The 14874-nt window shown below is 35.8% G+C and overlaps 1 protein-coding gene across 7 annotated transcripts in view; it reads right to left on the bottom strand.

Moving 5' to 3' along the window:
* Positions 1-14874, bottom strand: part of RBFOX2 (RNA binding fox-1 homolog 2) — a 190358-nt gene that overhangs the window by 19808 nt on the left and 155676 nt on the right. For 5 of the 7 annotated variants that reach the window (XM_083365256.1, XM_083365255.1, XM_083365261.1 and 2 more), the window contains 4 exons: positions 6822-6914; positions 4142-4202; positions 489-542; positions 274-366 (listed from right to left, as the gene is read on the bottom strand). In XM_083365256.1, the coding sequence (XP_083221382.1) occupies positions 274-366; positions 489-542; positions 4142-4202; positions 6822-6914 (301 nt within the window). The remainder of the gene's footprint in view (positions 1-273; positions 367-488; positions 543-4141; positions 4203-6821; positions 6915-14874) is intronic. The other 2 variants (XM_083365258.1, XM_083365257.1) reach the window with 1 other exon arrangement.

The raw sequence follows: 14874 nt of genomic DNA, 5'->3' as shown, positions 1-14874 counted from the left end.
TAGATTGCTAAAGCAAAGACAGTTGGATCTTCCACTCCCTCCCATACAGATTTATAGCAGCCTTATCGCCCAGACAAACCCTAGCCATAAACAGGCTTGTAAAATGCATTGCAAGAAGAGATGAATCATTCCCACTGCTCAAAGAAGTAGCATTTCTTTCTGCCGAGGCCCATCTTTTCAAGTACATATTATACAAACTGGAAAGAAGAGGGCGAACAGATCACTGTTTACTCAAGCACAGTAACAATACAGGGGCCAATAGGGGCTACTTACTGATTAAAGGAATGTAAGTGTTAATACCCCCCCTTCCTGACAGGGGCACTGCAGCGTCATTGCCCAGCGAGACATCTGCTTGAAAACTGGATGCTAATTTAATTTTAAAAAGAATAAAAAATGTAAAAAGGTTATAAAGAAACAGCAGATTGAGAACATAAAAATCACCACTGCAGTCAAATGGCAGAAATAGAAGAATCAATATTAAATTCTACCTGCATATAATTCAGGTCCATATACTGCCCCAACTACAGGACTCAATTTCCAACCTGAAAAAAAAATAAAAACAGCTGTGAGCAGCTAGACTTTCCATCAGTGAGGTAGCAAACAAATAGGTATATGCAGTGCTTTTTTTTTTTTTTGTTAAAAAAAAAGGTGCTGGAACCCACACACATCATACAACCCGCCTTGCCTACTCTACAAGGTTCCATCCAAAAAAGGGCATTCTATGACAAAAAAAGCCTTGGGTATAATGAATACAGATATAGTCTAGCTTCTAGTAATTATTACCTCACTTCCATATAGAGTGTTCCTAGGCATAAAAACAAGGTACATTTTCCAGATTTCTTGTGTTCTGGATGTAAGTGGAGGAGAAAATACAAATCACTAATGCTTTCTGACAAATCCTTCCCACAGTCTGAAAATGAAGCTTACACCGCATTGTGTTTTTCTTCTTTTCCCTTTTAAAATCTGTGGTTGTAGTGAAAGATCAAATGAAAATTTTGAAGCCACATAGGAATGACTGTGTTATTTATGAAATTAGAACCTCAGATCTTTTAACTGATCTCTAAACATCAATTAAGGAAAGGTTCCACAATACTGAGGGTACTGGTGAACATTTGAAGGGAATGAGAGGAATGCCTGTCTTAGAAGTCATCATACATCCACCCAAATGGGAAAGGACCACAACCAAAGAACATATTATAAACTTTATGGTGTGCAATTCTTAGAATTTGCGCAGATTATATATATATTCTTTTTTTTGAGAGAGAGGGTATCAGAATTTAATTTAATATGTGCCACTGTGTACACAGAAAAGTGACAATAAATGTTGTTTTATTTGAACTTGATAATGCAAATGCATCTGCTAATCAAGAGACACTTCTTATTATTTTCTCTATCAAGACAATGAAACCTATAAAAAACAGTAGCTAATCAGGTTGAGACTCAATCACTTCTTCTGCAAAGTGAATAGTTAAAAATAAAAGTGATGAAGTGATCTGAGCTGTAACTGAGGCAAATGAATACTAGAAAGAATATTTTAGAGACTTATATGAATATGATAATGGCATTGAAATGAATACTATAAAAGTTATTGCCAAAAATAATGAAAAGAAAATCATAAATAGTATGAGACTATTTAAAATGATAAAAGTGCAAGTATGAAACCTGAGAAATGTTAAAATGTGGGTGTGGCTTATTTGTGAAGTGGCAGTATATGTTGTTTTAATGCAGACATGTCAAACTCATGACGTCACGTGACGTCGCGCGATGTATCGGAACTTTTTCCCCATCGCCGAAAATGGGGTGGGCAGGTTTTGTCATGACGCATCTGGTCCACGGGCCGGCAATTTGACATCCCTGTTTTAATGTATTGGTGAAGATCACATATGCACCTGACAATTAGACCAATGGGATTATGCTCTCTTATACAGATGAAAAGGTAAAAAGAGTGAATAAAAAAATACAAGAAAATCAGTCTATTAAATGTATTTTGGGAATGGAAAACTGCTTGGCAGAATTCTCACTGAAAGGCAGCTAGAGCTGACAAGGAACAAAATTAGTGGTGTGACTTTATACTGGGCAGGTAGGGTGTGCACTAAATTTTTGTTCTTCAAAATGTCATTTAGAATTATATGAATGTGAGAAAGTTTATTATATATTTACTGATTTAGAGAAAGCATATAACAAAGTGAATAGGCTTTAATTATGGAACATTTTGTGTGATGAATTAGAAGAATAGTTGCTTAATGCAGTAAGAGTGGTATACAATGAAAGACTAGGATGACTGAAAATAAATGAATTGCTTAGCAAATGGTTCATCATCAAATAGACTGTACCTATTGCCTTGCTTGTTTAATATTTTGATGGATAATGTACACTTATGATGTTGGGCTGTTTGGGGATATGAATGTGTGTAGCATGCAGACAATGCCATGTTGTTAGTCAAGAACTGAAATGATTTGCAATAAAAGTTAGATCAAATGTACGAGGTAGAGAAGTGTACAGATTTGAAATTTCTGAACAATGAACAAAGGAGCTCTGATTTACAAGAAAAATGAATGGGTAATTAAAAAAATACAGCAAGTAGAGAAATGAATGCTTGCAAGAATATTTTGTAAAAATGCGGAAATAGTTGGAGAAATTTTAAGATGTACAAACGGTGACAAACAGATGGTAGAAAGCACATGGTCTGCTGAAAAGGATGAAATTTGTAAAAATAAGTGAAAATGGCTGTGTGTGGGAGTAATCTTCTGCGCACTTGTTATGTAGAAATGAGAGTTGAGTATATGAAGAAAAACAAATTAAATTGAATACAGTGGGAAAGGGTTACTTAGAAAATATGTGCTCTGTAGTGAAGCAGTCAGACAAGAATGAACAAGTAATGAATTAATGTGGAATGAGTACAAAAGTGAGTAGATAATGCAAAAAAAGAACTCTGAGCGGTGATTTGGCATTACAGAGAGAATGAATAAGGGCTGAATCATAAAACAATATATGAAAGAAGAATTAATTTGTTGAGAGGAAGGGGAAACTGAGGAAATACATGGTTGGAAGTTGTCAAAAAGAACCTCAAAAAAAGGAAAAGGTGAGAAATGAAAGAAACAGAGGCATTACATGAGTCGGTAAATGGACAAGGTGGAAGCAAGAAGAGTTTGCAAATATAAAGATATGAAGGAATACAATGAATGGTGTTTGTATAACGTAGATTTAGTTAATTTCCTTTTACAATTATCTTATAACTTTAATTTATTTTGCCTTTCTTCTTTTTTTGTATTTTATGATATTGCTACCCTAAAGGAGGATAGCATGATAGGTGTGCATGTATATAGGCAAAAGCAAATTGTGCAGATACAGGTAGTCCTTGAGTTGTGACCAATTGTTTAACTTGGAAAGAATGCTTTATGGTCCAGCACTTAAAGCTCAGATCTTCTGGATCTCCAGCCCAGTGAATGAGTTTCTTTCCACACACTCCTCTGATTCATCCACTTAATTAAAACTAAAAGAGCTGGGATCACAGACATTGAACAAAGTAGTCATGTGGGCATCTCACTTAATGACACTTCACTGAGCAACCGAGATCCCATCACAATAGTCAAGTACTATTGTGTAAGTTGAGGACTACCTGCAGCTTTCTTTTTAAATCACAAGTTGGCTATTCTTTTTCCTATGATTCATCAGTAGGAGGCAGCCTCAATAAAAATGCAAGACAAATGTAAATGAATATAAATGCATCCTTTGTCTATCTCTTTTAAACACTTCCAACTTTAAAAGCACCCAAAAACCCTCCATCACTTGTGCATACATATCAGTTAGAGCACAGTCACTATGTATCAATAATAGTGGAGATATCTGTATTGGTCACTTCTCTCCAATTCATTAGGAAGTTACAAAACCAAATTTTTAAAGTGATTTCCTAAATCCAAAGTATTTAAACCATATTTAAGGGCTCAAATAAGTGCCCTGTTTCTCACGATATTTTCAAGAATTCTTTTTCTACCTCTTGACAATATGCTAGATATTTCAATTACCTATATCTATAAAGAAACAATTTTCTCAAATTATTTTGAAATACCAAAGGGAAACTTAATTCTTATGCCTAAAAGGGTTCCTCCATTCATTTCTTAGCCTTGTCACTTTGTCTTACCGTTTGCATAAGGTGTGACCATCTTCTTATTAGTCATTACTCGTGCAGTGGCATTATTAACCTAAAAATTAAAAGGGGAAGGGGAAGAGAGGGAAGGAAGAACAACACTTTAGAGAAAATGATGGAAACCTTTCAGAAATTTTTAGACTAAATACTTTTTAAAAATCAGCATAATGAAATTTACTTTTACAGATTGTCTTTATATATTATAATTATAAAAAATAGCTATTTTTTATATTTTAATTATGCATCAAAGAAAAGGCTAAAAAGAGCAGATTTTCTCAGGCATCCCTGCCATCTTTGACTTCACTATTTGATGCTCACTAGTTCAGGGGCAAAGTCTCTTGCATTGCTATTTTTTTGTGTCCAGTTAGACTGGAATGAAACGGAAACAAAAATAATCTTATCTGATCCATTAGTAGACTTTCAATGAACTGCAGTGGTCTACTATTACAAAAAAAAACCTCTGCTGCAATTTGGGCAGAAGAACTGTTCCCAGGTGTCTGGGATTAAGCTGCTATTCTACTAAGAGAATTTGCATTCCAGAGCAGCACTGCTTGGCCTGTATCTCAATTTTGGAGTACTGTACCTTGAGAGGCCATCAACCCCAATCTTCCCTAACTGCTGACTTGTCAGGAGAAAAATGAACACCACTAGAAATGTATAAAGTGCCTCCTGATTGTTTTCCTCTTTTTTTTTAGCCTCCTTCACTTAACTACTGAGCTGTTCATTGCTCAAGTTTCTAAGCACTGCAGCAAATGAACGTTGCAGCGCAGATGATGCTAGTAAAACATTGGTGGGGTGGATAAAGCCAAACAATGGCAACCCTGTGTCAAACATAGTCCCAGAGTCTTGCAGAGAGTGAAGGTAGAGGTAGAACTAGTAACTTTTCAAAATCCTGCTCCCAATGGAAGAAAAAGCCTCATGCAAACTTCAAGATCAAGAAAAGGATGGTTCAAAGGCCCTCTGAACTTTATAACAAAAGTGAGCTTGGGCAGGGAAGAAGGGAGCCTGGAATCTCAACACTCTGTTTTTAGCCCTCCTGACACCCCCCCCTTCCCCATATAAACATTACACATTTAAAAGGGGGGGACAACAACAATGAGACTGAAAGCATGCTGTTAAAACACACACAAAAAGAAAAACAACAATTGATTAATGGGGATAGGAAGAGGTCTCACAGACAATCATTAAGATGGAGCAAGTGCCTGAAATCAACTGCTACAGCAGAATGCAATACAAGCACTTAAAGGAAAAATGGGCAAAACCAATCAGAAATCACCAATCAGCAAAGACCAACAGCTGTATTTAACTAAGTGAAGAAAAATGGCAAGTGAGGAAAGGAGAACAATCATAGGACAAAGAGAGGGAATGCAGAAAATACATGGCGGAGGGAGGAGATGGATAGGCAAAAATGAAAAGTGTATGGGTGCATTAATAAAACCAGCCAAAACTGGAATTCAGTAACTCTGAGTAAGATGTGCAAGGAAAATTACTGGAAAGTCAGTAATCAAACAGCTCAGACTTAAACAAAATGATATGTACATCCAAAATCCAGGTGGCATTACTCAAGAGCATTGAAAATAAAAGGGTGGGAGAGAAGAAAAAGGAAAGTGTGGGGGGGGGGGAGAGACAACAAGTCAAATCACATTTTGTAGTGTTAATGTGAAATGGCAGATGGATTTTTTCTTTCTTAATTTTTTTTTTGTTTTGCATAAAAGAAAAGAAAAGAAGTAAGCTTCTCCTCTAGCACTTTGATTTCACTTACCGCCAACTCGTACCATCGCCAGCATTGTGTATAGTTACCATGGAAAGAGTGAGTCAAGTGAAGGGCCCTAAACACTAAACCATTAAAAAGGGAAATAAAACAAAAACAAAAACAAAACAAAAAAACAAAAAACAAAAAAGCAAAATATGCAGACATCTTACTCAAAACGGCGGCTTTAATTTTTTTCTTATATTTTTAGTATTTTTTTTTCCTTTAAAAAGAAAGAACAAAAAGGGGCCAGTTAGCCTTCTATATGAGGGAACAGCAAATTCATCACTAAGATGTTACCTCTCATCTAGGTAACCCAAACAGTTTGTGCTTACCACGCTCTATGCTCATTGGAATTAATTATGGGATGCATGTTTCTTAATTCGAAATACATTTACATAGATATTTCAATGGCTCAAGTTCTTCCTGATTTCTCCATCCACCCCTTCCCAATATATTATCTTCACACTCATATGGAGGAGAACTGGCCTCTGAATCAAGGGCAGATATTGGCTGCCCCCCCCTTCTTTCTTGTTAGATACCAAGTGACAAATGGGACTGTGCTCATTTTGTTAGTTTTGATCTGGCTTGGAAGTTGAAAGTCGGAGCCTCATTAACTGAAGCAAAGGAAAATCAAGACAGCAGAAGGGCAAAAAATTTGGAGTGTGTTGGAAACAAACTTAAGAGAAAGGAAAACAAAGATAAAGAAAAATAACAAAAATAACAAAAAATATATAGATATATATATATATTGGGAGGTTATTTTATACACTTCAGTGCAGGGTACGGGAGTGAAAAACACGGGACACAAACACACACACACGCACTGGACAGGAATCCCAATGTGAAATCAGTGAGGCAAGACACAAAAAGGAAACCAAAGAAGAAATATAAAGAAGAAATTGAATTACTGAAGACATGCACCTCGATTTTACGGCCCTCTACCACGGTGCCGTGTAATTTCTCCCTGGCCCTGTCTGCATCAGCACTATTCTCGAAAGTTACGAACCCGAATCCCTGCATGCAGCGGGAGAAGGGGGAAAACATGCACATCGTTATATATTGAAATACTGATATCTAGATAAATAGAGAAAAAAATATCACAGTATGAAATTGACATCAGCACAACTTAGCAATACTCTCCTAGAGTCACATTTTTGGTTCATGCATGTTTCATGAAAGAATTTCAATTAAAAAAATAACTTTAATCAGATTGAAAATAATAAAAACATAAAAGCAATTGAGGCCAGACCAAAAAAAGCATAGTTACTCGAGACATATTCTAAAAAATAAACTAGCTCCAAGATTGATCAAATGCAATGTATTAAAACCTGGCAAGAAATCTTGCCATAAATGACCGTTCATGTGTTCTCTTTTACAGCATTTTTCATAATTTCCTTTCATATGACAAAGACAAGCACAGGAAGATGCTCTGAAGAAAATCTACCAAAAGGAGGAGTGATATGCGTGACAGTTCTAACTGGTCTATTATTTTTATGAATAGTATTAATATATATGTTTTCGACAATAAATAAATTTATGGGGGACAAAAAACAAGTTTGTGTGTTTGTGTATGTATATGTGTCACATTATATGCAGAATTTTAACAATGTCTTGGGCATCTTTTCTTTTGTCACACTGTTTATCTTAATCCCTAGGTTGCCTATCCCTATTAACAGTATTTATTAATAATAACATAATATAGGAACAGATATTTTAGCTCATGGGAAAAAAATCCTTAATCCTTACTAGGTATAAAGCGGCTATGCTTTATACCTAATAAATTGTTTCCATGCTTGGCTTCTTCACTCAAAAAACCACTAAGTGAAGCATTGTTTGTCACAGATTGTTGAAGCTTTATGTTCTAGAATTAGTGCTTTAATGAGGTTGAACAACACTTTCTAATGGAAGAGAACAAAATTAAATAGAGCACATCATAAAATGATACAGTCTAACAACAGTGTAAAAATGGAAAGATTGCTTCTTTGTTTAGCTTGTTTTAGAAAGTTTAGGATTTAGTTAAGCATCCAGACTGCTTCCGCATCCAAGCACTAAATAACTTACTCCTACTTAACTTTAAAAATGCCTCAATAAGTGCCTCAATCACAAAAATGTATTTGTTGTTGTTAGTTGCGAAGTCGTGTCCGACCCATTGTGACCCCATGGACAACGTTCCTTCAAGCCTTCCTGTCCTCTATCATCTTCTGGAGTCCATTTAAGCTCACGCCTACTGCTTCAGTGACTCCATCCAGCCACCTCGTTCTCTGTCGTCCCCTTCTTTTCTTGCCCTCAATCTATCCCAGCATTAGGCTCTTCTCCAGTGAGTCCTTCCTTCTCATTAGGTGGCCAAAGTATTTGAGTTTCAACTTCAGGATCTGGCCTTCTAAAGAGCAGTCAGAGTTGATCTCCTCTAGGACTGACCGGTTTGATCGCCTTGCAGTCCAAGGGACTTGCAGCAGTCTTCTCCAGCACCATAGTTCAAAGGCCTCAATTCTTTGGTGCTCAGCCTTTCTTAGGGTCCAGCTTTCACTGCCATACATTGCAACTGGGAAAACCATAGCCTTGACTATACGCACTTTTGTTGTCAGGGTGACAGCTTTTTAGTATGCTGTCTAGATTTGCTATGGCTTTCCTCCCTAGGAGCAAGCGTCTTTTAATTTCTTGGCTTTAGTCCCCATCTGCGGTGATCTTGGAGCCCAGGAAAATAAAATCTGTCATTACCTCCATTTCTTCCCCATCTATTTGCCAGGAATTGAGAGGGCCGGATGCCATGATCTTGGTTTTCTTAATGTTGAGTTTCAAGCCAATGTTGAGTTTTTTGAACTCTCTTCACCCGCATGAAGAGGCTCTTTAGTTCCTCTTCACTTTCTGCCATTACAGTGGTAACATCTGTATATCTTAGGTTGTTGATATTTCTCCTGGCAATCTTAATTCCAACTTTTGATTCATCTAGCCCTGCCTTTCTCATGATGTATAGATTTACCTTAATAAATGGCAAGGTAAAATGCCTCCAGTTATGAAACATAGTCAGTTAATCTTAATCTTTCCTAATATTATCGCTATTAAGACAGAAATATTTATCTAATCGAGGTTCTACTCTACATAAGCCTTTTCCCCCCAAAGTACAAATATATTCAACTGGATGTATTAACAGACTCATATAATCATACTACAGTAGGACATTAAGACCTAACCCTATACTTATTTTCAAGAAACAGAATTATGTATGCTTCATGTAATAAAAACATGCAGTAGCTGGATAAATATTTTCAGATAGAGGAAAAAGTAGTAAGTAGTTCATGGTTTTAAAATTGATCTTGAAGGTATTGTATCAAGAATTTGTTCGGGCCCAATATTCATAATTAACAATAGCATTACGTATACTGAATTTTCAGTTAGGTCTTCTATGATAAGCTATTTATATTTGTGAATTTCATTAGTGTATAATCAACATTCAAGAAATAGGGTAAAGAACTTACTCCTATTGGCCAGTATAACATTATTCCCCCGTTTTGTTCCTCAAATGCAGACTTTTACATTCTTTGGAAGATCAGGGTGAATAATGTCAGCTTCCACTATTGTAAATTTGCCTACTACATTAACTAAGTGAAAATTATGTTTATTGAGGAATTTTGTGGATTTTTGCTGTCATGATTAGGAAAATGTGAATCTATTAGAACTGATAGACTCAAAACTCCAAGAATTTAGTAAGTGCATATTCTCTGCAAAATGAAATAATTGCCTTAAAATTTCCCCCTTCCCAGGTCTACATAGATTAAAAACGGTAATTACAAAGTGAGCTACATCTTTAACACTTCTCCATATTTTTCAAGCACATTACATTTTGCATCAGGTGTTACAAATCTGTGAAAAACATGAAGATTTGTCTTAATGGACTTGATTCCAGTATTATCACTGCTGGCAAAAATCAAACATATAGCGCAAAAAAACTTTAGTGCAATTTGTTTCACAGGGTTGTTATGAAGCTATATCTATTACATGAGTACACATTTTACTTAGTATTATTTTACTACACTTCTAAACATTTTTACATCTTTATCCTAAACACATGACATAGAACCTTTGACCATAAAGTTATTGAACTCCTTTGAATTTTGCTTAATCCTTGGAAAAAGTGTCAAGTAATAAAAGTACTGGTTTGTTGCTATTCTCCAAAAATGCACAGGACAACAACCAAGTCCAGAAAATGCCAAAACCCCAACAATTCATTTCTGAGCTACAAATAATTTCTAGTATCGAAAATAGAGTATATGTTATACAAAATACATACTTTCCTTTAAAGATAAAATTGATTTTATCCTCCCTAAGCATAGCCCCATCATATCGAAGCAGTATTTTAGCACTGGATTAAAATTTTCAATATCTCACAGTTCAGAAAGAAAAAAGGAACATAATATAATTAGCTCAATAAGGGTGTGTACTTTTATAATTATTCCTGTTAACCTGTTATAATTCAGTTTGCTGGTAGTTTTGAGACTGAATTGTTTTTATTATGCAACTTTGATTTTAGTTTGAAAACAATACCCAGCCCATTTAACTTGCTGTTCTCAAGGACCCTGAAGAAACCGAGTAACTGTCACCTTTTTAGTCTGGCCTCAGATTCTGCAATAAATAACAAGCAACAGGATGAGCAGTGTAAAATAATAATTGTACAGAGTTTTTAAAAAACGTTTCCATCTCTGAAGAATGAGAAAGAAAATTTACCATGTAACCGTAAAGGGAGAAATCAAAAGCAGACGATTCTCCTGGGTGTGGCCAGAACACAGAAATTAAGGGAAAAATAATCAAAACAAAACAAAAAAAATAAACAAACAAAAAATGAAATAAATTCAAAGGAAACTAAAAGGAGCCCCTTGAAATCCATGCATTGTTAACACTGTTTTCCCCACTGTGTTTAGAACATTGACTTCAGAAGCAGCATCTTTATCTCAAGGTGTTGGGACTTTCTATAATTTCAATTTTTAATATATATATATATGTATACACGCATATACAAAGAGGCATTTTTTTAAAAACAAAAATTCAGTCAACAGCCAGAAGCCTGGACAAAGGGAACATCAACAAAAATAAAGAAATAAATAAACATAAAAATCCAGGCTTTCAGGTTATTTGCTCTTAAAGTCAATATACAATAATCCATCTGAGATGAGTGATTAAAATAAGTTCCAGGAAAAATATCCTAGTGCTATTTAAAGTAAGGACACTATTCTTTAAGATCTGAAAAAACAGTTGTGGAATTTTTACCTAGAATTATTTGCATAGGTTGAACCAGAATGCATATTGTGTAGCTATTTAACTGGACTGGTCAAAGCAATTTTATGTACATATGCTGAAATTTAAAATGGAGTTGTTTAAAAATATGGCAAAAATTTTAAAAAATGCTTTTCAACATAAAAGTATTTTTGCTGTCCAAAATATTTTTTAAAAAATGTGAGGACATATAAAATAGGATTATCATTGCATCTGTTAAGAAAACAGAGTAATCAATGTTAAACAAAATTTAGAGTGATACAATAGGATTTTGTTACTAGGTCAGTTAAATTAAATCTTACCATACAATCTTTCATTTCTTAAAATCAGTTATCTTTAAAATTACTGGATTTTATAGTTGAGTATGTGGCCCTTATTAGTTCTCTAAACAGCTTTAGGAACTACTCTACTCTTCCCTACTCTAAGTAGCTTTAGGAACTCTACTTTTCCCCATTGCATCAACTGGGTAGCGAAATCACTACAGCTGTTTTCCCACTGTTAATTGCAACAGAAAAATCAGCCTCATTGCAAGGGAAGTCCCTTCCATTGATACAGACATTCAAGGCCATTGTTTCCCCACTGCTTATTACCGTCTTTCTCTGAAAGTAAGGCCCATCCCGAAACCAAGCCCTAGCTTGATTTTTCGGGGCAGGCCTAATATAAGCCCTACCCCAAAAATAAGCTCTAATATTGGGGCGAGGCACACACTTAAAAATCAAGGTAAAGCAAGGTTGGGGGGGTAGATATGCCCCACGTGCCCCACACCCACTTACCTTGCAGCCAGACCTCTTCTTCTATGGTGACTTCTGCAGCCAGACCTGCATTTCACAGTCACAGGCCTTTTTGGAAGGCCTGTGCTGCCTAGAACCAAGCTATGGATTCAATCCATAGCTCGGTTCTGCAAGACCTCTGCAGCTGAGGACTGAGCTATGGATTCAATTCATAGCTCGGTACTCGTCTGCAGAGGCCTTCCAGAAAGGCCTGTCTTTAAAATCAGGCCAGAATGCAGCTGCAGAATGCAGCTGCTCCTTTACCACAGAAGAAGTGGGCCGTATAGGTGGGGCTGTTGGTGCCGAAGCTGAGTAAGTCATCCCCCCAAAATAAGACCTGGTGCCTCTTTTGGAGGTGGGGGGGGAAAGACCCAGTTTTATTTTCGGGGAAACACAGTAGTATCTTAACAGAGAAAACAAAGGAAGCTGAATAAAGCTGTATCTTTCTCATGCTCATTGTTGAGTCTGTTTACCTGAGTGGTCCCTAAAGAATTCTACGAGACCTCACCAACAGAGAATAGGAGGAATAATTTGGGGCTATTCGTTATCTTCCAGAGTTGTTGTTGTTGTTGTTGTCAGTATAAAATCAGAGGAAGGCCACTGTGTACACTGCCTTAAGCATTTGGATGAAAGGCAGTGCACAAGTAGAGAAAATAATAATAATTACCACAACAACTGTAACTACAAGGCTTGGTTCAATCATTGTTCTGTTGAAAACTGTTTGTTAAAATGTGAATGCCACTGATATAAATACTGTAGGAGCTTAAACTGGTATTTGCATGGAAACCACAGTGGAAGAAACCATCATATTAATATTTCCTTTCACTAGGCACAGCTAATGAAACAAGAAAAATTAATTAAAATTAATTAAAAAACAGAAGACTGAACCTAACTGAGATTGTTATATAAATGGCTCAGACACCTTTTTTTAGTTTTCCTAATATGCTGCTAGTTATCCAAATTGTGCCTAAGATAGTATTCAAAGTTGAGATTTAACATTTATTAATAAATCTACATAACAAAAACTTCTACTCATAACTTCTTTATTCATTCCAAATGATTTTTACAAGAAAATCGAATACGGCCAGTGTGCACAAACACACTTGGCTCTCAAAAATTCACCATGTCAACAACAGGATGAAAATACACATCATCTCATCTCAGATGGACTAAAGGGTAATTTGAAACTCTCAAATTTTCCAACACTGGACATATCTGGCAGAGGGCCTTTGCCACAGTTATGAAAGGATAAAGATCTGCTCATTCCATAGAGGGAATGGGTGTAAGCATACCCAGAGCAATTTGGATTTTACATTTTCACCTTTTAAACATTCACATATTGAAGAATATACCCTTGAGAAACCCAGGAAGGGGAAGGGTAATACTGAGAACACAGCACAAGGCAGGCAGCGGGGAGCATCTGCTTTCCGATTCCCAAGATAGAGGAGGAGGAAAAAGGTTCCATATCATTAGGTTAGAATAGAAACCATAGGGTAGGATACAAGCATTCAAGTTTTGGCATACTTTTTTTTTTTGCAGAAGAAGTGAGTGATAAGTGAAGGGTCCCTAAAAGAATTGTGCTTCTCCACTGGGAACCTAAGCTTCTTTAAAAATGTCCCAATTCAATAAAAAAAAATGCCATAAACACAAACACTCTTTGGGAATCCTGCTTATACTATTATTCACCGTGTTTAAAACATTTGAATCTCTGAATCACTGTGAATTTGACAGGCAAGTGTTTGAAATTCTGCCACCAAATAGAAAAGAACTTGATCAATGCCTTTATGAGCTAAATATTTACTGGATGAAAGAAAAGGGGCAAATGGCTATCATTTAATCTTAACAGGTTTTGTTTTAGCTGAAAACCAGAAGTTTTGGTTTGTTTACTTACAGTTCAATACTTATACTATAATTTATGGAAGATTCCAAGCATAAGAGCTGAATGGCCTTATGACTTATTATAGCTTAGCAGTGAACAAGCAGCACGCTACGCAGATCATATTCACAGGCTCCTCCTGAGAGCAGCTACAAATAATGAATTAACAAAAAAAAAACTGTCCATGGTTTGCTTAGTATTTGGCAAACAAGAAAGAAACCACTTTCTGTTTTAGCTTTCTGACTCCTTTTGATCTTCGAAGTCTTTGACTCATACAGCATGCTAAACAAACCATAGACTGGGTTTATATACGGTAATTTGGTATCCATCCTTACTCATCGGAAAAGTTAGTGAGTGTGATCTCAAAAGAAAGCACTAGAGTGCTGCTCATCCTTCATGAAGAATGAAACATGAAGCAGCCCAGTATATCTGAGTGCGTATTAAAGTAAATGTATTTAAACCCAGATGTACACAACATAAAATTGTAGAGGTATATGAGTGCAGACAAAAAAAAATTCTGAGAGTTGAAGTTCACATGATTTAAAGTGGTCAAGATTGAAAAACACTGACCTAAATGGTGCAGAGAACATAGCATATTATTTAGAAATTAAATTACGGCAGATTGCTTGTTAATGGTTGTATAGTTCAAATGACCAGCCTACGGCACTCTAACCAGTCTCCTGTTCATCCAAAAAATGTTTTACATCTCTGGCTTAATTCCCTTTACAGCCACTTCAAAGAGACTAGGTATACTGAAGTGTATAGTGAAGTGTAGTGGTCAAACATAATACACTTTTCACTTCTTCATTCAAACATATACAGGGGGTACAAGAGTAATAGAAAGTATGTGGTTCAGTGCAGTTTGCAGCTCTTCACAAATTAAAATAATTATGTGCTGCATCGATTTTACCCTACATCTTTATAAACTAAGCGATGAGATAAATTAGATCCAATACTAAATGAATATATTGTATGTATTGCATAATGTACAAGTAGTAAATATCACCCTCTTTTCTGGTTTTCAGATAAAACATAGGAAATCTGATATGCTAACAACATA

This window comes from Vipera ursinii, assembly GCF_947247035.1.
Source record: "Vipera ursinii genome assembly, chromosome: 6".
In the NCBI taxonomy this organism is placed as follows: domain Eukaryota; kingdom Metazoa; phylum Chordata; class Lepidosauria; order Squamata; family Viperidae; genus Vipera; species Vipera ursinii.
Note: the sequence above shows the minus strand (reverse complement) of the source record. Positions and strands in the feature narration are given on the sequence as shown.